We start from the raw sequence: 27,467 nt of genomic DNA, 5'->3' as shown, positions 1-27,467 counted from the left end.
TCTCAGCTCAAATGTCCTTTCCTCGGAGAGAGAGTCCTGACCCATTAAATAAAGCAATTCTCCCCGTCCCTTCTATCACACTGGCCTAATTTATGTTCTTCCTGACTCTTGGGGCTTTCTGGAAGTATCTCCTGCACCTGTTCCTGCACAGAGCATTGCCCCTCTCCCCACACGTTTCAATGCTACGTCCCTGGGCCCGACAACAGTACATAGTAGGTGCCTGATGACCTCTTGCCGAATCAATGAATGATCTCACTTAATCCCCACAACAATTCTATGAGGGCTGTATTATTATTAGGCTCACCTGGCAAACGAGGAGACGGAGGCTTGGAGAAATCAAGTAGCTGGCCCCAGGCTACAGAGTGTAAGTGCGGGAGCTAAGACTCAGAGAGTGACTCTAAGTTCACACTTAAAGACTGTAATGGACATTATCTTCCACCAACTTCTCTTCCCAACAGATGAACTGGGCATCAGGGCACTGATCCTATTCTAAAAAGACTTGAGTGGGTGCCCAAAGCTGCACTTTCCCCTCACTCCTTGCCGACATTTTTCGTTTTAATAAACTTTACTTTGGATAATTCTAGATTTAGAGAAGAGTTGCCAAGATAGCAGAGAGAGTTGCCATATACGCTTCTCCAGGTTCCCCTACGTTACCTAATCATAGTATCTCCGTCAAAACTAAGAAATGGGGGTGCCTGGGTGGCTCAGTCGATCAAGCATCTGCCTTAGGCTCAGGTCATGATCCCGGCGTCCTGGGATCCAGCCCCGCATTGGGCTCCCTGCTCAGCGGAAAGTCTGCTTCTCCCTCCCCTCTCCCTCTCCCCCTGCTCTTGTGCTCTCTCTCTCTAATAAAAAAACAAAACAAAAGAAAACTAAGAAATGAATGGTGGCACATTACTATCAACTGAATAATAGACTTTATGTGGATTTCACCAGTTTTCCCACTCATGTCCCTTTTCTGCTTAGGATGCCACTTGGCATTTAGTCTGGGACTTAACAAGACGTAGAGTCCAGTGGGAAGGAAGCTGAGGAGGAGGCTGAACGGTAAGCAGAGTGAAGCGAGGCTGAGCAAGGCACAGAACTGCTCCCAAGTTTCCCAGGGGGAGGAGAGACTCACCGGGCCGGTCATCTTGCAGGTGGCATGCTCATGACACCCACTGTTGAGGCCATCGGCGCAGGGGTCTATCTCTGTGCAGCTGTGGCCGTCCCCCTTGTAGCCCTTCAGGCAGCTGCAGGACACCTTTGTGCCCTTCTGGGAACACCTGGCCACCTTCGCACAGCCCCCGTTGTTCTGTTTGCAGAAATCCACAACTGCAGGAGCAGAGGGGAGAGGGCTCATTGAACCACTGTCTGTAGAATGTGGGCTTCAGACGGGGGCATGGGTCACCCTGGGATGAGTGGCATTAGGAAGAAAATGGGCCCCAGCGTGTTGGGGTCTTCTCTCCCCATTCCCTATAGCCCCTGGGCTAGCCTTTGCGAACACTAGAATCCTGCGGCTGATAGCCTCCGAGACCAGGCCTGATGACCCCTGTGCACCTCTGACCCCCTTTGTCACATACCTCTAGGCTCCACTTCGGTAGTTTTTGGAGTGAGTTTGGGTTTTTAATGTTAAGACAGTTGTGTGTGTGTTTGCGTGCGTGTGTGTGTGTGTGTGTGTAGTTATGGTACTCTTGAGCACTTCATGAGATGGGCATCGTTGCCCCCATTCTACAGATGAACAAACTGAAACCCAGAGAGTTTAACTGACCTGACAAAGGCAAAACGGTGATTATGTGGTGGGCCTGGGATTTAAACTTGGTTTGGCTTGGTTTGACCCCCAAAGCCCATGCTTTCCCCACTGTGTTGTGCTACTCGATAGGACCTTTGTTTTCACGATCTCCCAAATTTCAACCCAATACTAGATTAGCTCTAGCCTCAGGAGCAGCAGGGAAGCCATCTGATGTCTCTTGCCTGGCTTTTGCCTGGAGTCATGGCAGCTGCTTGAGATTTTGAGAGAATAAACATGAGGACAAAAGGCCTCATCCTAAGGAGAGCAGAGTGGAGAGAGAGAATCTGGGTCTTTGCTGCGGTTGTTGACCAGTGACCTAGTTCTGGACTGCTTTGTAGCAGATTACAAAACAGCAGGTATAGTGAGATCTCATTTCTGTAAAGAAACTATGTATCTTTATTTGCATATTTATTCATGAAAAAGTTAGCAAGTACATGTGGCATAGACTGGTAGGTTTCTCCCAATATCTATTGTCTCCTTTTTCTTTCTTTTTTTTTCTTTAAAGATTTTATTTATTTATTTCATGGAGAGAGAGGGAACACAAGCAGGGGGAGTGGGAGAGGGAGAAGCAGGCTCCCCACTGAGCAGGGAGCCCGACGCGGGGCTCGATCCCAGGACCCTGAGATCATGACCCGAGCCGAAGGCAGTCGCTTAACCGACTGAGCCACCCGGGCACCCTATTGTCTCCTTTTTCTATAGTAAGAGATTTTTAGTGGGCTCATGGTTGCCTAAATGAAGACTACATTTCCCAGACTCCTTTGCAACTAGGTATGACAGATGATGGGGCTCCAGCCGATGGCATGGGAACAGAGAAAATTTTTAACGACTTCTAAGTGCATCCTTAAAGGGAAGGAAGTTTGCCTCCTTCCTCACCTTCCTGATCCTGCTGCCTGGGATGTGCTGATGGTACTGACCGTCTCAGGCCAGGCAAGTGAATGGTGGCAGAGCAACAAGATAGAAGGAGTCTGGGCTCCCAGAGGTCCTTTCAGAGCTATGTTAGCTTTGGATGCCTCCATTCAAACTACTATATGAGATAAAAATACACATCTAAACATTTGCCTTGTTTATGCCACTGGCCCTTTGGGTCTCTGCACGGGTGAACCTATGTCTTAACTACTAACTACAGACATGGCAGTGGTCAGAGTGATTTTCACCAACTGATGAGAGTAACTGCTGTTTTTTTTTTAGTACTATAATGTATCTTCTGAATTTTTTTTTGAAGTAAGGCTGGATTACCTGGAGAGTTACAAAAACACTGTACAATAAAGTGCATCACTTTGAGCGTGCAAAGTGATTTCAGAGCAATGACCTGGGAGGTGGGTGGGTCAGGCATGGGCAAACCCACTAAGGAGACAGAATCACAGAGAGGATAGGTATTGGGAAAATGGCCCAGGCAGGAGTGGAAGGGTCAGGATGAAGTCCAGGCACTCTGACCAAGTCCCGTTCTGCTCCTGCCCCGCTCTATTTCACACGCGCCCCAACGGCACCTACCTGTGCACGTGAATCCGTCCCCTTCATAACTCAGGTTACACTCACACGTGTTGTTTTCCTTACACGTGGCGTGAACAGAACAAGGAGGCGTGCACACGGGGGGCAAGGCTGCAAACAAAGAGGTTACCATTCTTGCTGTACCTGTGGTGTGAGGACGCGGGATGCACCAAGACTCGCTGTCTGGCCTGTCCCCGTGTTTCAGAAGTGCCCCTTCTGCGGGAGGATACGGTGATTTGCTAAGGTTCCTCCCAGCCTGGAGATTCTGAGATTCCAGAATTACTCCGTGATATTAACACATTAACTCTGCAATGTTAGTCAGATTAAATGGTAATGTCACCTTTATGGGCAACCAGTTAAAACTTTATACCTCAACAAGGATACATTTGGCAGATTAGTTCTTTGGCCCTATGGGTATGGGGTCCCCAGAAGGAGATGGTTGAATTGGAGGAGAAATTCTATGGCCTTCTGAGAGCACCGCTCAGCTTGGGAGAAGTCTGGAGCTCTGGTGAGTGAATGGGGCGGACCAGTCAACAAGCAACGTGGAGCCACGGGGTGGTCAGGGAGGAGGGGAGGTGCAGGGATTCTGGGATCTCAGGTTGCTTAAGCCCAGAGGGAGAACTTAGTCATGCCCTCCTGCCCCTAGTGGTTCACAGTGGGTAATTCAACCTTCACATCTTGGACATTCCACCAGAACTCAGGGTTCAGGGTATACGGGACGCCTCAGAAAACTGGCTGCTCAGGAAGGATCTAGATCGTGTGACGAGGATCATGATTGACAATGATAATGGCAGCTCTTGTCAGCGCCTCTTCCCCTGCAAAGGGTGGAACAGGCACTTCTTTTTTATTTACTTATTTATTTATTTGACAGAGAGAGACACAGCGAGAGAGAGGGAACACAAGCAGGGGGAGTGGGAGAGGGAGAAGCAGGCCTACCGTTGAGTAGGGAGCCCGATGTGGGGCTCGATCCCAGGACCCTGGGATCATGACCTGAGCTGAAGGCAGACTCTTAACGACTGAGCCCCCCAGACACCCCCAGGCACTTCCTTTTGTGGATGAATGCATGGAGGCCCAGACCCGGTGCGTTACCCAGGACCATTCATCTAGTAACTAGCAGAACCAGGGGTCAGATCCCAGACTCCACAGAAGTGTGCATTTTCTGTGAAACCTACTCGGCCTCTGCGTTGGCACACGTCTGGGCCCGGGACCACGATCCTGAGGGACCACTCCTGCCCAGCCCTGTATTGTCTGCCTGAGCTGGGTCCTTCCATGATTGCACAGGACCGCATGCTCGTTTCGTGGGTTTGAGTTAAATCTTTTCAGCCAGTTTTCCCTCAAGTCCCCAAACCTCCTGAGGCCTGGGGCCACGTATCCAGATCGTCTTTTCCGTGTGGGAAAGGAAACGCCTGCTTTGTTGTTTTTTTCCAGGGGTCACGCAGACACCGCCCGCCTCCCCCCAACGTCAGTTGGGTGCTCCGGGAGGCCCTGCCGCAGTGCGGGGCTGCAGGGAGCTGCCCGCTCCCGGGACAGACCTGTCTGAGTGTTGCAGAAGCGGCCCGTCCACCCCGTTTCACAGAAGCACTGCCCGGAGCCCGTGGTGCCGTCATCACACTGTCCGTGGGCTGAGCAGCCGCAGACTGTAAAGCAAATTGGAGGGTGATGGGCAATCAGTGAGCAGGGATGGAAATCCAATCAGCCAGCTCACTGACCACCAGTTGGCTGTGTTGTCAGTGTGGGAGGACCATGCTTACGTCATCGTTTTCATTCATTCATTCAGAATAACATAGTCAGTGGCTAACATGGGCTGGACACAACTAGGCAATGAGCTGACCGTGAACCACATACACCATAAGGTTCCTGCTCTCGCGGGGCTTACAGTCTAGGAGGAACTGGCTTTCGAACATGTGGTTATAAACTTGGTGAGTGTTATAAACACAGAAGCAGAGGGCATCGTAGGGTATGTAACAGAATAGGAAGAGGACAGAACCTTATCGGGGGTCTCCTAACAGAGAAATCTATTTAAGTGAAATCTTCAAGGTATGCACCAATTCTTTCTCTTCTTGCCACCCTGAGCACTATGCTCCTGGCCCAAGGCAGCCCCGGCTCTCACCTCTATTGTTGCATTCAGTTCCCCAGAGGGGACCCTGCTTCTGCTCTTGCTCTCTTACCGTGTGTTCGCCTTGGGGCAGCTGAAGCAATCCTTTCTAATCTGCTCAACGCACTCCGCCATTCACAGTCCTCCACTGGCCGCGCATTACGCTTAGAATAGATGAAGAGCTGTCTCTGGCCAAGAAACTCTTACGTTACCTGGCCCCTGGTGGCCTTCAGACTTCATTTCCTTCCTCCCCTCCTCTTTGCCCACTCTGCTCACCACCACTGATGCACGGCATGCCCACTTCTGCCTCGAGACCCTCGCATGTGCTCGTTTCTCTTCCAGGAGAGCCAGTCCTCTGCTCTGCGCTGCCCCGCACAGTAGCCCTTGCTACTACCTGGGGCTATGTAAGCTTAAGCTAATTAAAATTTAAAAAAATCAGTTCCTTGGTCACACATTTTGAGTGCTCAAGAGCCACATGTGGCTAGTGGCTCCCATTCCCGACGGGAGAGTTACAGAACATTTCCAGCACGACTGCAAATTCGTGCGCGCAGAGCTGCCGTTGGAGGTCCCCACGCCCACCCCCACCTCTTTGCAGTCTTGCCTCAAAAATGCCCGGTGTGAGATGTCTTCTAAAACAGTGCCTGCCTGCCTTCCGCATCCCCTTCACTTGCTTCTTTTTCTTTATACCTTTATAACCACCTTTGTTTCTGAGCGTATATTCCTTGAGAGTTGGGATCTGGCCCCCTCCCAACACCACTGTATCCCTACAACTTAGAACGTTTCCTGGCTTTTGAGCAAGTCACTTAGCCCCTTTGTGTCTCAGTTTCCACATCTGGTGAGTAGGGATAATAACAGTACCTCCCACAAAGGGTAGTTGTGAGGATTAAATGATAAAACATACCTGCCTGGCACATAGTAGGTGCTCCGTACACATTAACCGTAAACATGAGCGGTCAATATGAATAAGGACTCTAAACGCATGTTGGTTGAACGACTGAATGAGTGTTGTTCAGCCACCGCCTGTGTGGATGGCTGCAGGGGATGTGCACTGCACTTCTAGAGATGGGGCTCTTTCAGTGGATGGCAACTGGGAGTACATTCAGGGAGGGAAAAAGCATGTAGAGGCAGGCGGATGGGAGGTGGGTGGACGGGAGAGAGGAAGAGGGATGCTTCTGGGTCAGGCAGGTGATGCGGACGAGGACAGCACACGGCTGGACAAGAGGCTAAAGCAGGGGCAGTGGGCACCACGTACGCTGACAGTCAGGCCCGAATCTCCCTGGCAGGCACAGCTCGCACGCCGTCCCGTTGAAGCCCGTGTTGCATCTACACTCGCCTATACCCGAGTACTGATCGAGGCAGATACCACGGTTATTACAGGGCGCATCCGCTCCTCCAGGGCAGGCTGGAAGAGACGAGACAGCAGTGACTTAACAGTCTCCCAAGACCCAGAGCGGCTCAGCACCTTTGTTATGTGCTGCTGATCGGCCCTCAGCTGCAGGGCTCATCTGCATGAGCCCAGAGAGACCGTGGCCCTGGGGACACACCCACATAGTGTCACCAGAGGCTTAGGGCAAGCCAGTGGCCTCTGGAGCACGAACTTAAATGTATCTGATAGGATTCTACCGTGGCAGAGCAATATGCTGAACCATGCGTTGTATTTGGGGGTTAGGAGGCCTGGATTTGAATAGATCTGGAATGAATTTCTTGAAGCTTCAGTTCTTTTAGCTCTAGATGATGATGATGATGATGACCGAGACCACATTGTGACTGAGGATTAAATATGTTACTGTAGGGCGCCTGGGTGGCTCAGTCGGTTAAGCATTTGCCTTTGGCTCAGGTCACAATCCCAGGGTCCTGGGATTGAGTCCTGCATTGGGCTCCCTGCTCAGCGGGGAGTCTGCTCCTCCTTCTCCCTCTACCCCTCCCCCTGCTCGTGCTCGCTCTTTCAAATAAATAACATCTTTTAAAACAATGTTACTGTAACTGAGAGCACTCTGAAAACATAAAGCACTGAGCAAACGTAAGGGACGCCACTGATTTTTGTGCACATTTAAGTGATGGAGTGTGGGTACTGGGTAATCGTGTGTACTCTCAGCCCAGAATTTTCTCAACTGGACCACAGTGAATGGAGGACCCATGGTGGTTAAAACCATGGCTTCTGGGGACACTCTGTGGAACCTTGGGCTTGCTGCTTAGCCTCTCTCTGCCTCGATTTTCTCATCTGTAAAGTGGGGATAACAATGGAATCTACTTCTTAGAGGTTGTTGCCAGGGTTAAATGTGTTGTTATATATGGGAAGTAGCATGCAATAAATGTGCTTAATTAAAACAATGTGTGGCCAATGGGAAGTGCCATGGCATTTGTCATGATTGGCCAGAAGTTCTATCTATACACCAAGATTTCAGGATGGGCCTAAATGTCCTTTGGCAAGGAGTCCTTTCCTGGTGAGGCAAGAGAGGGAGGTGATGTCATACATCCCATAATGGGGTGGGGCGTCCAGAAAACAATGGCCCCCAGACCTCATATTAGCATAACGTCCTGCCAAGGTAGAATTCTATGCATTTAAACTCATGTGCTCATCAGTATCCTGGACTAGCCTCAGAAGTGAAATACGGTGTTTCTAGCACCATGGGAAATGTCTGATGCTATCATGCTGAGCAAAAAAGCACAACACAACGACAATCGATGCACAGGAGAGTCTCAGCTCTGTAAAAAACAAAATACGACACAAGGAAAAAGTAGAAGGAAAGCTACGCAACTCTTTAGAATGATTGCGGATCTTTTCTTAGAGGGGTTACCGGGAGCAATGCATTCCGACGCCCCCTCCCCCACCCCTGCTTTACAGCGTCCGTACTTCCGATCGCACAATCCTTTCAGAATCGCGAGGTGGTAAGAGGCGCCCTCACCCTGACAGTCTCGCCCGAAGTAGCCCTTGCAGCACCTGGGGAGCCGTATCACCATGGTGCACTGCTCCCGGCAGCCTTCCAGGTACCCTTTGAAGGACATGTTGTATCGACACTTCTCCTTCACGCCCTAAAGGAAGAAAGCGCACTAACCCTCCGCCTTCCACCGCCCGGACTTGGGCTCTTTGGCTCTAGTCCGCCCCCAGCGGAGGATCCTGGTACTGCCCAAATTGAGAATGGGACTCCATGGCCCCCGGAGCCCTTTACAAGGAATTCTTTTCTTAGGGGTGTAGATAGGCAGATGGATGGGGGAGGGGGCAGAGCTAGAGTCCACAGAAAGATTTCTCCGCAGTCTTAAGAGGAAGGACTTGCTGACCCTTAGAACTGTTGGCAAAGGGTGCGGTTTCTTGGGGAGGGAGTGGGGCAGAGAGGGTTTCCATGGGGGAGGGTCTTCTGTGGTAAGGCCCCCAAATCATCAGTAGGGAAGGAATAGTTCCATTTTGTTTGGCAGGCGTGTTTTTTTTTTTTTTTTAATTCAAGGGGTGTTTTTGTTAAGAGGTTTTACTATAGAGTAGAGGGAAATTGGCTTTGGGATAAGTAAAAAAGCAATATTTAATGAGTGCTTACTATGTGCCAGGCTCTGTACCCACATTTTAAAATGCATTTTACCTAATAGCCACACACAGAATGGTTATTAGTTCCATCTTACGGAGGAAAAACTATATAGATTATGTAATTTGCCGAAGATTACCCACTGGAATTGGATCCCATAGCCGTGGACTCCAAATTTCACTGGCTTAACCATTACTCCTACGTTGCTTTCTGGGCCCTAATTCTAGCTTTGCTCCTTATTAGCTCTGTGGTCTTGGCCTAATTGCTTACCCTCTCTGAGATACATTTTTTTCCCCATAAGTGGAGGAAATAATAGCTTCCTATGAGAGTTATAATGAGGGGGTAATGTATAATAAATAAAGGGCCCAGTGCACAGCCAGGGACAGGGATAGCAGCCAACAAAATGCAGCTATTATTTGTATAATTATCATTATCTTTGAAGTCCCTTTTAAGTCTACAATCCACGATTTTTCTTGACAGTTCCTAGAAGGTGGGTACTGGGTTGACAGGTTGCCTGGGCTCAATGAGGCTAAGGATGCCTGGTTGTCGAAAGAATGAGGCCAATTGCAGTTATACAACAGACCCGCAAATGCACACCCATGCACACACACTCACACCTACCAGAATACTGGGGTCTGATAATGGAGCAAACATTGCGCTCCAAACATCATCACTGCATTCATAAGTACCTTTGGTTTACTCCACCTCGGGCAGCTGGGGGTATTGGCGCAGCTCCAACAATCTCCCTAGTATGCAAGAAAAGAAATGCTTAAAAATCAAGAATATTGGGCAACCCAAGGATATGCCCCTGGTTAATGCCTTGGAGAGTTGACAAAGAACTTAATCTTGATTAAAATTCTGGCTCTGATCAAGAATGCAAAAGCAAGCACACTGCGACTTTGCCACGGAGGATTCTGAAGGTCTGTTTTGGCCCTCAACTCCTCGGTTTTTGTTGTTTGAGGCGAAGGGTTCCCTGCTATACAGAGCTGGACCAGGGCGGGCAGTGTCCTTCAGGCATCTGGTCCAGTGGCAGTGGGAAATGTGCCCACTATAAACCAGCTAGGTTACTTCTGGCCAGGCACACTCTTTGACCCTCAGTTTTCTGATCTACAAACTAGAGACAATGATTCTCGCTGCTATTTGGTCTTCAGGGGACTGCTGATGGAAACTATTAACTGCAAAAATGTGTGCAGATATACTTTGGAAGTTAAGAAGGCCACAACCTCTACAGCAGGAAGGACAACTGGTTTTTCATCTCCTACTTTGGCTGCCTGGTATCTCCAGAACTTGGGGTATTTCTTGAACCCCTAGACGTTGCCAGGCACCCAAGCCAACCAGTTCCAGAATTGGCCATGCAAACCACTTCCCCTCTTTGAGACTCAGTTTCCAAATCTACATCACAGAGTTGCTGACAACAACTTCTATTGTTGGATTCCTTTAGGGGTAAGATGAGCATTGAGCCAAATGGCTGGCTCCAAGGTAGTACTCTAACATGATACTGGACAGGTGAATGAGTGTGAAATGACAATGCCTCATACAAGCAGGGCCCAGGGTAGACATTCAATCACTGTTGTTAAATGAACGAATGAATGAGTAAATCAATGGCAGTGTGGGTGGCATATAATACTAGGTTGAACCCTATGAAGTTGCCATTTTTGTAATCATACCCTGCCAAATATGGCAATTTTATATGGTCTCATCTGGCAGAATAGCAAAAAATGTTTGTTGAAGGAATGGGCAAATGATTGAAGAGATAGGTGGGTTTGAAAAGAAATAGCTTGTTGCAGGATAACGGGCATGCAGTTGGTACCCAGCAACTCTTTCCTTAATGGCGAGGGGATGAATGGACAGGTGGGCTGGTGGGTAAACGGGAATGTGCCAGGCCTGGGCAGGGCTAAGTAGATGCTTGTGGGTTCTGAGTCTGAAGAGCACCATCATCTGGCCCTCAGATCTTGTGGGTCCCAGGCTCCCTGAGGACCAGCCCTCAGTGGTTTCACGGCAGAGACCATGCGGGATCGTGAGGGCTGAACCCCAACCATCTCCTATTATGGTACTGTTTTGGGGACTGACCGAAAAATTGTATGTGGCAAAAGTGTCACAGTGACCCCCGAGGGTGGGGTCAATCAGGAAGCAGTCAATGCCGTAGGCCACACCCAGGTCAAACAAGAGTTCTCGCTGCACAATTCTGCATGTTTGGTCATTCAGGAAGAGCTCGCCCTGCGAGGGGGGAGAGGAGAGAGAAAGAAAACAGTCAACAATCCTTCTCATACTTCTCTTCTTCCTAAGGCCATCTAAGGCGGCCAGCACCTGCAAGACTCAGAAAGAAGTGTGTATATATATGTATATATATATATAAATGTATATATATAAATTCTTATAGATATAAGATATATACAGCCAACAGCCAGCATGTATTATGTGCTGAGTGATGCTGTGTACCTGTGCACGTTCCTTTCATCCTCACAGCACCCTCGAGGACAGCAACTATTACTAGGGTCCCTGTTTAGAGATGAGAAAACGGAGACAGGAGAGGTTCCATCCCTTGCCCCAGGCCCAGGGGTCAGGGAGGGGTGGTGTGGGCACGCCTACCCAGGCCGGCAGCCTCTGAGCCCGCACTGGGGCCCCTCTGTCACGCGGCCTCCAGCAGAGTAGGAACAGGGGCAGCGGGGGTGACAGGCTGGGTCACGTGGCCACTTCCTGTGCAGTAGTGTTTTTTTTGTTTTTTTGTTTTTGTTTTTGTTTTTTTTAAAGATTTTATTTATTTATTTGACAGAGAGAGACATAGCGAGAGAGGGAACACAAGCAGGGGGAGTAGGAGAGGGAGAAGCAGGCTTCCCGAGGAGCAGGGAGCCCGATGCGGGGCTCGATCCCAGGACCCTGGGATCACGACCTGAGCCGAAGGCAGACGCCCAACGACTGAGCCACCCAGGCGCCCCTGTTTTGTTTTTTTTACTTCATGCTAGCTTCTAGCCAAGTGTGGCCACGACCTTTTTTTTCAGGATATACAAGTGATGGGCTGTAACTCTATAATGATGACTTCTTTTCACATGTACTAGGCATTGTCTAAATTGTGCTTTAGAGACATTAGAACTTTCTTCCTTAGGGTTCACCCAGCTAGTAAATTGTTGAATACATCTCCACCCACCCCCGGAGGAAGCAAAATGCATTTAGAAAGTTCTGGGGTGGGGGGGAAGATAAATCTCAGCATCTATTGTTGGGATGGACACAGTGTGATTAGTGGCAAGAGCACTGGGAAACTGGTTAAATCCTCCACCTCCACTTATGTGCTGTGTGACCGTGAGCGGGTTACTGAACTTCTCTGAGGTTTAATTGCTTTCACCAGGTGAATAGGATTAAGGATTCCATTGCATAGGGTGGTTATAAAGCTCAAACTAAATAATACATTGCCAAGTGCTCTGAAAGCTCTATTAGCACCCGAATGAGCAGTGGACATTCTTGCTATACTTCTTCGATAGGTGTCCAGTTTGATCTATGGAAATAGTACAGCTAATCTCAAGAGGGTAAGTATGTTGGAATAACCTTCTAGAAGTTGGACTGTAAAGATGCTAACATTTCTCATATTCAGTTTATAAATTCAATGCAACTCCACTGCAAACAGCAAAGGGATTCTGGGTGGTCATAAGCTATAAAGAGAATGTTGTCTGGCTCTTCTAAGAAGGCTCCTTGAAGGTCGTAGAGCAAACAGAAGGCCCTCCCCCAGTGAGCCATCATGCTAGCTCTGGCTTGGCCGCCTCCAGATTTCTTCTTAAAAGACACACGCCCTTATGTATTTAAGCCACTGTCATTGTGGGTTGTCTGTGATATGCAGGATACAGGTTGTGGCTTACGTTATCCCATCAGACCCATTCCTTATATGGTATTTCAGGGAGGCATTATGGTTCAGGAACTAGCCCGGGAAGGTGAAAATTGTGAACTTTCTCTCTGTTGGCTGATCTTGGTAGATACAGCCCAGAGCTGGCTCTCACTGCCAATAAGGGGCCAGAGGTGAGGCTGTAGGGGGGCTGGGATGGAAGGCAAAGGAATGGCAGTGTGCTTTCCTGCTTCAGCGGAGTGTCTCACACTGCAAAATAAATGCTCAAAAAAAAAAAAAAAAAAAAATCAACCCAGAGCTGCTCCCCACAAGTGTAAAGGGTGGGGGGCTCCCTAACACCTGCTACCAGGGCTTGTGCTGGGCCAGGATTTATCAGGTTCTTCGTATCTAAATACCCACTCTGAGCGTAATACCCCCAAAGGCAGCCAGAGAAAAGAGCTAGCTGTCAACCGAGGGAAAAATGAATATTCCCTTGAGGGGGCGGTGGCTGGGGACTGTTGTGAATACTCACGATGTCACCGCCAGCTCCGCACGTCACACCCAGCTCTGAGCCTTGCAGGGTCTTCCAGGCAGTGGCCCTGGGGAGATCCACCGCTAAAATCTGTAGGAGAGATGGTGCCACATTAATACGCCACATCTGGGCCGCAGAGGCGCCCAAAGGAGCTTTGCCAGCAAACCAAATCCAGACACAAGTTTTTCCAGCTTTAAAATGACGGCAGACATAATCAAAAGGAAGACTCATCATGGGCTCTCGAGGAAACTGGAAATTCTTTCTGTAGGGAAAGTCTCCTCCAGCTGGGCTAGTTTCAGTCACCCCTCTGTGCCTCCTCTATGTTGGGGGGTCCACGGCAGATGCCGCCACATAGGTGTATGAAGCCAATGACAGGATCAGTGGGTCAGGGAAATGGCATAGGGTGTGGTTATGGGTTGAACTGTGACCCCCAAAAAGTTTTTTTTTTAAAGATTTTATTTATTTATTTGAGAGAGCAAGAATGAGAGAGAGTACATGAGAGGGGGGAGGGTCAGAGGGAGAAGCAGGCTCCTCGCTGAGCAGGGAGCCCGATGCGGGACTCGATCCCGGGACTCCAGGATCATGACCTGAGCCGAAGGCAGTTGCTTAACCAACTGAGCCACCCAGGCGCCCACCCCCAAAAAGTTTTATTGACATCCTGACCCCCGTTACCCCCGAATGTGACTTTACTTGGAAATAAGGTCATTGCAGATGTAATTAGTTAAGATGAGGTTACACTGGAGTCGGGTGGGCCCTTGGTCCAATAGGACTGGTGTCCTTATAAGAAGAAAAGAGAAGAAGAGAACGACATGTGGAAACACAGAAATACACAGGGAGAGGACAGCCATGTGACAAGAGAGGCAGGGACTGGAGGGATGCATCGACAAGCCAAGGAACACCAAGGATTTCCAGCAACCACCAGAAGCTAGGAGAGAAACATGGGACGCATTCTCCGTCTGAGCCTCCAGAAGGAACAACCTTGTCAGCACCTTGATTTCAGACTTCCCAGCCTCCCCACCTCTGAGGGCATACATTTCTGTTGTTTCAAGCCACCCAGTTTGTGGTTATTTATTATGCAGCCCTAAGACGCTAACACAGGTCCTGTGACTTAGCCAAAGTTAGGGCACTTGGCCTTCTGGGCTTAGACAGACTCACTCCTGGAGAGAGACATGGGTCCTGGTTGAGGATGCACGGTGACAGGGTTTCAGCAAGAGCTGCCCACGTGCCTACAAGACCTTGCTTCCCTGGTCACGGTGGGTCCATTCAGGGGTGAACCGCTGATTGCACCTGGCTGAATCAGCCCTTTGCCTAGAAATTTTGGAATTGGGGGAGAATGAGCCCACCTGGACACACTTGGGAGCTGTTGCCAACGGCCACTTGGCCATGTGACCTGGGGCAGAGGAATGATGCTCCTGGATACTGGTTAATGTTAGAAAAAAAAATAATGGTCGGAGAAATGATACATGCCTGGCACACCGTGGGCGTCAATTAACCCACCAGTCAGAGGAGGACAGAGTGGGACAGGGGCTGCTCAGGTCTCCTTTGCACCTCGGAGGTGGAGACACACTGACCATTCCTGGAATGGACCCCATCTCTATGCAAACGGAATACCTTGGAATCTCGGATCACGTGGAACTTCAAATACTCCTTCAGCTTGTCCTTGTTGTCTTGGTTGAACAGGAAATCCTGTTGTTCGGGGGGTAGGGCTTGCAAGGCTTGGTCGCTGGGCCAGAAGACAGTGACCGGAGTGTGGATAGGGTCAGTGATGACGCCCAGCAAGCCCACATCCTGAAACACAGGGAGTCGGGTGCGTGCACAGCAAAGCCCAGCCACAGGGTGAGGCACGGCGTCTTTCTGAGGCCCAAAGCCAGCCGGGGTGGGGGGGATCCCCTTCGTGCCTACCCTGGGGGCTTATTGGGACTCCAGCTGGTTCAAGGTTGACAGCTTGAGACTAGAGGCCCAGCACACCTCAACCATTCTGACCCTCATTATCTTAGATTGCAAAACAGCCTGCCAAATTCTGGGCTTTTGTGAGTAGAAAAAGAACCTTTAACAAGTACCTTTTTTGTTTGTTTGTTTGTTTGTTTGCTAGTATTGCCCAAATATTTTAATTTCTGGACGACCCCCTTAGCATTTTCCCCGTATTTCACTTAAAAAAGTGAAACTTACACAATATTGAGATACTCCTATGTATTTATAAGATTTCTAGCTCACATGGACTCAAAAAAGAAATGGCCAGATAGGTGGAGGGGAATCACTCAGAGCGTTCTATAACCTGGGTGCATCATGTCCATTAGTCCTTGTCCAATTTTCCCAGCAGCCCTATGAAGTAGGCTTTATTATTCCCTTCTATTGAGCCCCAGAGAGGTTTGCTAACTTGCTATCAAAGCAAGTTCTGAGATGCTCAGGTGTGGGGGTAACTATAAGGTTTTTGGGCTGGGTGAGCTGGCCAAGATACTTGCCTGTAACCTCCCTGGAGAGTCTCATTTTGAGCACCCTGAAATCTCCATTTCTGAAAAGCCCCCCAGAGAGTGAGCCTTAGGCCATTTTGGAAATCGCTGGTTTGTGCAGAGGTTTGTAGACTGTGCCTCAGGGGTGGGGGGTGGGGTGGGGGGCTGGGACATCTCAGGGTAGGTGGAGGAGAGGGGACCTTGGAGGACCCTGTCCCTCCCTGATTCTTTTCTGAAATCTTTGTCTGAACAAGAAGTTTCTCTACTCAATTTGTGGGAAAAGTGTCTGAAGTGAGAAAGATATAGTTTTAAGTGCAATTTCTATTTATGCCACAGGTGTCGATTTTCCACATCTGCCCCTCGGCTTGCCCATTTCTATCATGGAGGCCATAATTCCAGATGTGAAACACCTATTTCAGGGACAGGTACACTCTAATTCCTTTTCCTTGCTCCTGTCTCAAATACTTCAGTGTCTAATTCAGCCAATGTACACTGTATAGCCGAACAAACCCTACGCTATCTGGGGAATGGAATCGCAGAGCATGACTTCGCTCTATAGAAAATCAGGACTTCCCGACACAAATCCCAAGACAGCTGGCTAGCGCCCCAAATAAAACACCAAATGACAAAACAAAACAACAACAAAACTCCCCCAAACAAAACAAAACAAAACAAAACCCTCCAAAAAACCAAACACCTTAGGCAGGTTACCCCCTAGGTCTTTACCTGTAGTAGGTTGCTGAATTTGGTGTAGCCATGGTTTGTTGCTACTGTCGTAAGATTTTGCTGCAAAGATAATAAGAATAGGAATGACACTTTTCTTCATACAGTTCACAAAGCACTTTAACAAAAGCGCAACCGAATAGAATGAGGGTAAGCTAATGCGCAGGTACTGTGGATTGGCTCATCAGCACCCACCCCAGCTCCGAGGTACCCTTTCTGCGTTACAGAGGCTGGAGGGCTATGCACTTCATTTTCCCAGACTGCCTTGCAGCTACAGCCTCCTAGGTGATAGAGCATCCAGCAAGCACAAGGGTTTTTACCAGACTTATTGGTGGAAGGAAACCACCTGAGGTGGGTGTGACTGCGAGGAGGGAGACTCTGACCGGCCCAATGGGGGAGGCATCTGGTGTTCAGGCTTGCATGCTGCAGGTGCTGAGGCTGGATACAGGTCAGGACAACCCCGTGGTAAGGTCAGGGCTCCTCCCTTTACGGGTCTCCCTGAGCTGCTTTGCTCCCAGCTGTGTAGCATCTGGCTCTCTGGCTTTCTTAGGGATTTGGTGATAAACTTAGTATCTTAAGGATCTCCTTTTTGTTTAAGTTAGGTATAATGGGTTCTGTTGTCTACAATGAAAAACCCTTGCCAAGACTAATAAATAGCAATAAAATTCAAAATTGTCTTTTCTTTCAATTGAAAAGGAGTTTTACTCCAGGTTTGGTTTGAGTGATATCTATTTATCTATCTATCATCTATCTTTCTTTTTTTTTTAAGATTTATTTATTTATTTTAGAGAGAGTGCATGTGGGCAGAGGGAGAGAGAGAGAGGGAATCCTCAAGCAGAGGCCCCACTGAGCGCGGAGCCCAATGCGGGGCTTGATCTCACGACCCTGAGATCATGACCTGAACCAAAATCAAGAGTCGGATGCTTAACTGACTGAGCCACCCAGGTGCCCCATATCTATTTATCTTTCTACCTATCATCTGTGTAATTTCTCCATCTTCCAGTCCTTGTAGAAACTAAAGAAAAACTTATAAAATCCATTTATCTAATTAGACTTTTACCTATTTACTTCTTTTAGAATATTCACTAGGCTTTTAATAGTAGCTTGAGACTGAAGCAGCAAAATTAAAATGTCTCAAAATGATGGCTTAAAATCAGAATTGTGATAATAAATTATGATTATTATGGGTCACTCTGTGCTGAGAGTATGACAATGAGTTCACGCACCAGAATCCTTCCAGAGGCACCTTTGGGGGTGATAAGCAAGTTTTGGGGAGACAGCAATTTGTCTATGATGTGGATGATTCCATTGGTACTGATGATATCACTGGATATGATCTTAGCCTTATTATTTATATAAACTGTGTCCTGAAATTAACCAAAAAAAGAAAAAAAGAAATGAGCACAAAGAGAGACATGAAATTACTTCTTTCAGAATGCTTTTACCAACATGCTAACTCATCATGAAAGTGAACGTTTAAGTAGAGCTGTGGGCAAAATCTGAAGATCCTTGAGCCCATTTATTTATTATGATTATAAAAAGAAAACTGAGACAAGCCTGTAATCTGACCTGCAGAAGTTAATAGCAGAAAACCAACCACAATGGTCATTTCACTGTGATTCTCAAATATGAAATAACAAGCAGATCCAGATTGGCTCCTTTTTCACATGTGTTCTTTATACTACCTTCGGCCCCCACCACACACTTGTTTCTCTCTGCAATGGAGTCTACAGTCACCGCTTGTTTCTCTGTTGTGGGGAGCGAGGGGACCAGCATGGCCAAGTGGCTTTGGTCAAAAGTTTTCATCCCTGGCTGGCTCCTGACCAAAGCAGTTCTTTTTTTTTATTTTTTAAAGATTTTATTTATTTATTTGACAGAGAGAGACACAGTGAGAGAGGGAACACAAGCAGGGGGAGTGGGATAGGGAGAAGCAGGCTTCCCTCGGAGCAGGGAACCTGATGTGGGGCTCCATCCCGGGACCCTGGGATCACGACCTGAGCCGAAGGCAGATGTTTAACGACTGAGCCCCCCAGGCGCCCCCCCCAAAAGCAGTTCTGATGACCTCTTGAACCTCTGAGTTTCAGTTCCAACGTGAATATTTACTTGCTGTGTGACCTTGGACAAGTTACTTAACTTCTCTGAGCTCAGTTTCCTAATTTGTAAATTGGAGAAAAGAATAGTATCTACATCATGGGATTATTTTGAGGATTAAATAAGTCAGTACACATCCAATACTTAAAATACTACCTGGCATATAGAAATCACTCAACAGGTGTTAGTTGTTATTACCACTATTACTCGTATTACTGTAAAGAAGAGGAGAAGAGAGAGGGGCATCTTCCTGATGCCCACCTGGTGGGTGGCCTCTCTTACCTGAGAGACGGAGATGACCACTGACTCCCCTTGGAGAGAAGTAGCATTTGGGATCAATTTCAGGTTTTCTAGAAGCAGCTGGTGACAGGCAATCACATGATAGCGAAGAACCTGGGCCATGAGACCCTGTTTGTCCCAGTCTTTAATCTGTAATAGAAGATGGGAGGGTTCCAGCCAGAGCCGGGAGGCTTTGCTGTCCCCTCCCTCATGCCCTCCCAGGGGCCTTTCTCCCCACCCAGACTGGGAAGGAGGCAGTCAGGGCTGGCAGATGGTCAGGGTTACAGGGTCCAGGCTGTTCAGGCAGGAGGGAGACAGTGGCCCTCGTTTCTTCCCTGCTTCCAACGTACATTCTTAGCATGGAAGGGAGCTTGGAGTTCTCCTGACCCAGCATTTCACAACACATGGGCAGGTACCCTAAGTCCTTTGAGATGCTACTTGAAAAAAGACTTTTCTTGTGAAAAATGCTGCCCCTCTTGGAGAGGTACCTGGGCCGGATTCAAACTTCTAGTATGGAAAAGATCATGATACTTTTCCATGTGTAAATCAAAACACAATATTAACCATTAATAAAAAGTAGAAAAAGTAATAAAAGGCCCATAAGGTTCTCATTTTTCATGATCTCTCTTTCGATGCTTTTTAGAGAAAAACTATCAAATGTCAACATCTTTCAAGAGGTATTTGTGTGCCTCTGCTTACCTGGTGTCTAAAATATATGCATAGAGAAGCAGTGTGCAGAGTGAAGGACGCAGGCTCTGGAGTCATGTTTGAGTCCTTGCTCCACTAGTTGCTAGTCATATGGCCTTGGAAAAGTTACTTCTGCCAATGTCCTGGACTGTAAAATGGGGATAATAGCACCCAACTGACAGGGTTGTTGTGAACGCTAAATGAATTAATCTAGGCCAGGTGCTAGAAACAGTGTCTAGCACACTCAATAAATGTCTGCTACATTTTAATATGTTAATGGGTAATCCAGCATGAAGAGTCCCAGTGAATGTTAGAACAGTGAAGGCTCTGATAAGGTCCGCAAGAAAAAAGACTTATTTAAATTCCTTTAACTCTTTCTTTCTTTCTTTCTTTCTTTCTTTCTTTCTTTCTTTCTTTCTTTCTTTCTTTCTTTCTTTCGTCTATGGAAGGTTTGGATCATTTAAGAGTTGTTGATCTTTTCTAACCTCCTACCCTATTCAGAAATGTTTTTTAGTGGGCCTCTGGCCATTGCACCCCAAATCCACTTAAATCCTTTCCCTTTATAGGGGTCCCTATGCTGAGAGGCAGCCCATTCCATTGCTGATCAGCACTAGCTGATCCTAAGTCTCCTGCCCAGAAATGGCACCAGCATTGGTTCCAGGGTGACACCCAAAGACTGGGTTCCAGTCCCAAACCTCTTCTGCTTGCCTAGAGCTTCATGCTTACCCGAGGTTCCTCATCAAAGGCTGCAGATAAAGGTGCAAAGATGGTGAAGGGGCCTGGACCACTCAGGTCTCTCACAGAATGCTCCTGTGGGAAGGAAGGTGGGGCCACATGTCACCTATTTGACATAAATATGGGGGGGTGGTTCAAACAAATAGCAGAGAGAGTTGGTGGGAAAACTGAACTGGGCGATCTGTGTTTTATTTAGTCTCAGATTCAAAGTCATTCTGATTCTTTTTTTTTTAATTTTATTTATTTGTTTATTTATTTATTTATAGAGAGAAAGCGCTTGTGAGTGGGGGAGGGGAAGGACAGAGTGAAAGGGAGAGAGAGAATCTTAAGCAGACTCCCCACAGAGGGCAGAGCCTGATGTGGGGTTTGATCTTACAGCCCTGAGACCTGAGCTGAAATTAAGAGTCCGATGCTTAACTGACTGAGCCACCCAGGTGCCCCAAATCCATTTACGTTCTTTGTCATTGAAATAATGTTTATTTTTATACGGTTATAAAAATAACACATGCTTACTGTTTTAAGGACTTGAAAATACAGCATAAAGAAGGAAATAACCGCCCATAATCCCACTGCCTAGAACTCACCCGTTATTTCTAGGTATTCTTTTCCAGTGTCTTTCTACATACAAATATTTTACATAATTGGGATAATAATACAAATGTAAGTAATAAGATGAATGACTTAGCTGTTCTAATTGTCTTCTTGCCAATGCTAAGGTCCTATGGCTACTACATTTTCTTCTGGGTTTTACGATTTTCTTCGTTTAAATTTTTATCTTTTATATATTTGGGAGTTATTCCGATGTATGATGTGCATAGAGATCTAACTTAATATTTTCACCCAAAGAGTTCCCTGATTGCCCTAGTGATGCTTCCTTCCTCCACTGGTGTGATGGTTTTTGCACACACTGCATTCTTGTGTGTCGAATGGGCCAGGGCGTCATTGGTTCTACTCCTGCTGCCTACCTGAGGCCTGAGAAGTCCACAAATGACCAACAGGGACCTTATTTCAGAAATCCATGCTCCCAGACTTTCTTCTCCCTTCACCAGCTCCAGAGGCTAGCTAGTTTCCTCGGATCTGGCTGGAGACCCAAGTCCTACAGCTAGAGACAGACACACATGTACTTACCAGCAACTGGAAGAAGTACTGGGACGTTTTTGGGTTCTTGGGAAGCTCCTGGAAACAAAGACAGGGCAGGGCCACTTCATGTCTGGGATTATATGCAAGAATCATCCAGGGTTGTCACAGGACAATTTCTCTAAGGTTGAGAGTCTCTCCTATACTTTCAACTGGAAATCTGCCCTGATGGTCCTTTTTCAAACCCCATCTACAGGCTTCCATTGATGTTCAGAACGACTACGGGGACATGCTGTGAGTTCCAAAACCTTTCTGGAGTCACCATCTGATTTATCAAAGAAAGGTCCAGAAGCAGCTGAGCTTTAGGAGCATTTTTAAGAGTTCTAATATTAAAAAAAAATCAGTTATGGGTTTATGGCAGATTTTAGTTCTCCATTAACAAGAATATTTGATTAGCCAGAATGCTCTAGTCCCTCTTTAAGCCAAATAACGTTCACTTGATAAAGGGGTAGAAATCTACAAGTGTTACACTCCGTCGTCCACTGCGCCCAGTAGAGATGCTCGCGTGCACACACACACCCATCCGCTCCAACAGCAACCCACATCATGGTAATGCGTTGGAGTTACTGTGTGCTCTGTGCCGGTTACATACATTATTTCTGATAACAACCCGATGGGCTTGGTACCATTAGTATTTTTTTTAATGGATTAGAAAGCTGATGTGTAGAGAGGTGACGTTATTGCCCAATGCCACATTTCTAATTGGCGGAGTTGAATTCAAACCCAGGTGCTTCTGACTCTAGAACCACCGATCTGAGAATTCCCATGGGTCGATAAAATCCCTTCTCATTGCCAATTTTTATATGAACAGTCTTTCCCATTTTTGTAGAGTTTTCTAAGTTACAAAACTCTTGCACCTTCCCTTGGGTAACCTGGATTCTTAGCGCAGTGAGGGATGTAGGGTTTACTTTATGGAAACATGCCTTTCCTTACCTGGTAGATGTTGCCACGGCAGGTAAACCCATCCCCAATGTAGTTGGGCTTGCAAGTACACGTCCGTTCTTCTGGCCCAGTGTGATTGCAGATAGCAAATTCACTACAGCCGCCGTTTCTCTGGTCAAATTTCCAAGGGGTGGGGAATAGGAATCAGATCAGTTTGTTTACCAGCTCTGCCAGTATTCACCAAGTAATTCTGTACTGAAATTTAGTTTTTTACTCATTCTCTAACTGACTTGTTGGCATGATTTGCCCCTTTCCTGAACTTGCCTTTCAACTCCCTAGAGTTGTAAGGGCCATTTATTCACCTAGCCTTGTATCCCAAGATGCTCGGGTCCAACCGAGCAGATTTCCAGCCATATGTAGACAAGCCCAGAGGTGCCAAATGGAAAATTTCTTAGCACCTGGGGGTTGGCCAGAAAGGCACCAATCTTGTCTGACAATTCCCAGCTTTACGCTTAAATTCTGATTTCATAATAGTCAAGGTAACAGTTGTCAGCCAGAAGGCAGTGGGTATAAAACAGATAGAACACACTGTCCTTGTCCACAAAGAGCTTAAAAACTGTGGAAGATGGGACAGAGACCTAAAATAGAAACAAAGCAAAGTACAGTTCAAAGCTGACATCCGTGGAACACCAAGAAGGACTCGGCAGCCTAAGCCAAGTTTTGAAGTGGGGAAAAAATATGAACTCAGGAGAAAGAACACTGATGGGGTTGACAAAGAAGGAGGTCAACAGACTTGAAGGCCGGCTGTAAAATCTTCCTTTCCACTAACCATTGTTCCCAAAGTCTTTGTGGAGCATGATATTCGGGTTCGGGAGGGACTTACTGTCCCGGATTCCTGCCTCAAGCTGACACAGCTCAGTGAGCTCTCCAAGAAAGCTGCCTTCTGCAACATGGAATCCATGATCACCCATTCTTCTTCGGTCCTAGCCGTGGTGCCTGGATCACCGGCTTTCCCTCCACACCTGTCGTCATCATCAACATCCCTGCCAGTGGTCTCCACCATACCTGCCCCCGCTCTTCCTCCGCCACCACCGCTGGACCACCCTTGACTTTGTCCCGACATTAAAGTGGACGCTCCTGAGAGCTCTGTTTCAACATCCCTCTCTCTCTGACCACCAGCTTTTATCATCTCAACTCACCTCTTCCAATGCGGCTCCAGCCTCCTTTGACCCACAGGGGCCTCCCCTCCTTTGAGCCAACTTCTTTCTCACCCACATTCCTGCCCGCTCACTGGGCCCAGTCGCCCCCGGCTCCCCACTCGGCCCTGGCCCAGCCGCCCACAGCAGGGCTCGGCACACCGCTGCCCCTGGGCCCGGCCGGATGGGCGGGGTGTCGCTGTGCAGACTCCCAACAAAGTTATCACACACACCGACACTGCCTATTCTTCGAGTGCATTTACCTTCTCTCTCCCTGGAGAAGACACGTCACTCCTTCATTCCTCCCTGCAACTCTCAACCTCTGGCCCTCACTCCCAGCGGACGAGCTCACCTCATACCTTATGGAGAAAATAGACACAGGGACCAGCCCATCTGCCTGCCCTGACGCCCACCACCTGCCTGGGCCTGGTCACCAACTCTACTTTCCTTATTTAACAAATAAACTGACAACTGACTGACCAGTCGCTTACACACCAAGTGTCCGTCTCTTCCCCCTCAGTGTAAACTCTTGAAGGGAAGAGACTTCGCCTCTTGGTCACGGATGAACTCCCAGTGCCTAAAATGGTGCCTGGTATCTAGGGAATGCCCATCGACCTAGATGTGTGTCATCCTGTATGAGGTTTCCCACCGGATAGGTAGGAATTTGAGTGGTCTCTGTCCTCGTGGGACTCACAATTTAGTTAGAATGGTCAGACACAGACATTTTCAAGCTAATTCACACTAAGGGCCATGAATGTAACTGGCTGACTAACTGATTGACTGCCTGACTCACCAACTAACCAACTACCTGTCTGCCTACCTACCACTGCCCCCGCTCCTCTTGGAGGCTCAGCTGTGAGCTCCGGGTCCCTTTCCCCTCATCCACTCCTGGACCTTCCTCCTGTAACAATCTACTTCTCTCCCTCAGTACCAGTTTCCTTCTCTCTATTGGATCATACTCAGCAGCAGAAAAACATGCTTTAATACTATTCGAGTATTAAAATAAGAAACAAACTTCCCTTCTTCTTGAAAAGAATCCAGTGGGTGATGGCGGTCATGGGCGCAGGGGCCATGAGTTAATGACTCTTGTACCTGAGTCTCAGGTGCATGTCTGTTCATTGCGTGAGTTGCCAAGACAAGGTGGCCATTACAAAACAGACGGACAGACAGACAGATGGAGAGGATCATTGAAGAATAGCTGTGGAAATAAAGCTGGCCATGGGTCTGGTCCTAACAGTTCCATATCCCAGCACCCCACTTTCTGCAATCACTTTACGTGGGGACGTGTTCCCCTGAGGCATTTGCCAGACTAACACAAGGGGACAGTCAGGATGGAGCTTGGAGAGGAAGGACTTTAATTACGTGGCATCTGTGCTGTTCTCATGCCCACGGCTGGAGGCTGGTGATACGGAGAAGGGAAGTAAGGTGCAGAGACTGGTCCTCCTCTGGGACTCGCTGCCTCGTGGGAGGAACAAACACCCGAAAAGTGATCCAGGGCGCAGCCTTTGAGTAGGACAGACATGGGTTCAAGTTCTGACTATGCTGGGTGCTTGCTCTCTATATAGGTCTGCCCATGCCCTAAGTCCTGGTGTCTCTGAGTGTGACCTTGTTTAGAGAGTCCTTGCAGATATAAATAAGGATCTTGTGATGAGAGCATCCTAGATGAAGCAGGTGGAGTCCACAGGAGTCCTTACTAGAGGAGAAGACTCCTACATAGAGGTGAAGGCCATGTGAAGACAGAGGCAGAGAATGGAGTTTCTCCAGCTACAACTGGAACATGAGGGAGAGATGAGCCTCACGGCCCAGAAGCCTCTCTGAAGGAGGCTCCTCTGTGTGCCACGCCCCAGAAGGGGGGTCGGAGGCACCCCAGGCCTGTCCGCTGAGGGCACCGGCCCCAGAACCATACTCACGGTTAAGCAGGTGTTGATGAGCGTGCAGACCTTCCCGTCTCCAGTGTATTTGGGCAAACAGTTACAGACCGCCTGTCCGGGAGGGGAGGGAAATGGGTTATTTCACAGGGAGATTCTGCTGGCTCTCGCGTTCCAGTTCTGTTATGGTAACGGTAATGCCACAAGAGTCTATATTTGGTATCGGTAAGATCTTTCCTAGATTGATAATTGTCATTTTACATTTTAGCACACTTCACAGTAGCACTGGGATTGCCTACATAGCCTAACTTTGCTGCCAGGAGACTTTATTTTTTTACAACACTGTTACCTCAGTTGGTCCCTTGCCTCCTTGGCACTCACCTCTTTTGTCACCTTGGTTGGTAAAGGCTCAGTGGCAAGGAAGCTAAGCTACGGCCCACTGGCATCTCCACCGCGTTCTTGCGCATCTCCACCCACGCTCCGCCCCGAGGTGCCCGCGCTGGGAGCTGCTGGAGGCCAGCTTTGGAACCACATGGGTGGCACATGGGAAAACAATCCGTCAGACCCACTGGCCAAGGAAGTCAGTGGGGGCTTGAAGTTGAGGGAGGGGACACTGTCTGCAGGAAGCTGGGACTGTCTACTTCATCCTCATTTCCCTGGCGCTCTGCATGGGAGTGAGTGGGGCTGAAACCCAGCTCCGCTCTAGTTACTAAGCCGCGCACCCAGAAGAAAGGGCACCTGCTCCTAATGTGTCCACCAGAGGCAGCTTTTCCGGTCTCATGTCTACTTGTTGGAACGGGAACCTGTTGGCAGGGTGAGCCAGGGTCCAACGGCAGGTGTTCACTCCTCTGCCTCTTCCTTCATTATGGGCCCGGACCTCGGCCCCAAACCTTTATCAAGACACCCCCCAGCCGCCCCTCCTGGGCTAACATCCTGTCTCAGTGATCAACCCTGTGTCCCTCTCACTGCCTTCTAGGTCTGGAGGAGGATTTGGAGAGGCCCTGAGCAGCACAACGTTTCTAGGTTTTCCTTATTCCATATGTGGTTTGAAATAAGAACTCAGTGGCAAGAGCTGAACCCCCAAATATGTCTAATTGTGCTGGGTTTTTCCAAGGTTATATGTGCAAACACACACACACACACACACACACTTCTTTAAAAGAGGTTTGGTTTTTCTTTTTTTTCTTATTTTTGGGCAATTGAGCCACCTGCTTGTTCTGCCTAATGGGATACCTGGCACTGAGGTTTGGGGCTCAACAAAGTCCCTAGAACATTCCCTGGGGACTTGACTTCATCATCCAGTTTCTGATACAGGTAATTTCCTCGTTAATGCTAGTTTTGGCTGCAAGGTTCGCCATGTTAGGGAATGAACGACTGACAGAGGGCCCAAGAACACGATCTTCTGCTGTGGCACATGCATTTCAGGGCCTCAAGCCAAAGAGAAAGTGTGGGATTCTGGACATCAGAAAGCCGAAAGAAAGGAGAGCATTGTTGGAAACTTTCCAGGTGTTTCTGAAACCATGTTGTGTTGGCAGCTGTCTATGTCTCCCCACACAGGAAGCCCCTTCTCCCAAGAACTCTTTGTCCCCTCACCCCCACCAGTTCTCATTCCCACAGAATGGCCTCTTGGGGAATTCGTTCAGAATTTCCCCCTACGGTGTTTGCTTCTGCTGCTGGTGTCCACAGGTCTGTTCTCAGCGCCTGTCTCTCAGGCCTGGGTCTGAGGGCCCAGGAATTTGCCGCTAGGAAAACTGAGGGCCTGGGAGGCGGGGAAGCTCACCTGGTTGGGTCCCGTCTGTGTGCACTCTGCGTTCTTGTGACAGCCACCATTGTTCTCCAAACATGGGTTGATCTCTTTAACACAAAAAGCCAATATGTGACATGAAAATCAAGCCTCATTTCCAAGTAAAGACATCTTGAGGAAGGAGGCAGGATGGCGAACTGAACAAGGCAAGCAGATGTCCAAGTGTGATTCAGTTTTCCAACAACTCTGAGGCAGAAGTAACCCAAAAGGGCAGGTCCAGATTCTTTTCTCAAAGTCACCTCCTCTGGGATGGGACTTTGCCAGCAGAAGCATAGTCTGTGGGCTTGCACCTGTCCCTCTCCTGAATGAATATGAGCATTTTCAGCCAAGGACTTGAAATAATAGAATCTCGGAGTCCAATCCAACATGCTATGAAGGAAGAAATTTAGGAATTAAAAAAGTCACT

General features: G+C 48.2%; 1 protein-coding gene across 2 annotated transcripts in view; it reads right to left on the bottom strand.

Annotated features, from left to right (window-relative positions):
• Positions 1 to 27,467, bottom strand: part of STAB2 (stabilin 2) — a 146,084-nt gene that overhangs the window by 18,071 nt on the left and 100,546 nt on the right. For both annotated transcript variants that reach the window (XM_081822304.1, XM_081822305.1), the window contains 17 exons: positions 27,038 to 27,111; positions 25,300 to 25,371; positions 22,245 to 22,364; positions 21,303 to 21,350; positions 20,166 to 20,249; positions 18,756 to 18,902; positions 17,609 to 17,749; positions 16,386 to 16,445; positions 14,821 to 14,997; positions 13,210 to 13,299; positions 10,937 to 11,083; positions 9,556 to 9,612; positions 8,258 to 8,384; positions 6,604 to 6,753; positions 4,789 to 4,893; positions 3,260 to 3,367; positions 1,118 to 1,311 (listed from right to left, as the gene is read on the bottom strand). In XM_081822304.1, coding sequence (XP_081678430.1) covers positions 1,118 to 1,311; positions 3,260 to 3,367; positions 4,789 to 4,893; positions 6,604 to 6,753; positions 8,258 to 8,384; positions 9,556 to 9,612; positions 10,937 to 11,083; positions 13,210 to 13,299; positions 14,821 to 14,997; positions 16,386 to 16,445; positions 17,609 to 17,749; positions 18,756 to 18,902; positions 20,166 to 20,249; positions 21,303 to 21,350; positions 22,245 to 22,364; positions 25,300 to 25,371; positions 27,038 to 27,111 — 1,901 coding nt within the window. The remainder of the gene's footprint in view (positions 1 to 1,117; positions 1,312 to 3,259; positions 3,368 to 4,788; positions 4,894 to 6,603; positions 6,754 to 8,257; positions 8,385 to 9,555; positions 9,613 to 10,936; positions 11,084 to 13,209; positions 13,300 to 14,820; positions 14,998 to 16,385; positions 16,446 to 17,608; positions 17,750 to 18,755; positions 18,903 to 20,165; positions 20,250 to 21,302; positions 21,351 to 22,244; positions 22,365 to 25,299; positions 25,372 to 27,037; positions 27,112 to 27,467) is intronic.

Source organism: Leptonychotes weddellii, chromosome 5 (assembly GCF_054177405.1).
Source record: "Leptonychotes weddellii isolate Sample4059 chromosome 5, ASM5417740v2, whole genome shotgun sequence".
NCBI classification, from domain to species: domain Eukaryota; kingdom Metazoa; phylum Chordata; class Mammalia; order Carnivora; family Phocidae; genus Leptonychotes; species Leptonychotes weddellii.
This window is presented reverse-complemented; position numbering and strand designations above follow the sequence as displayed.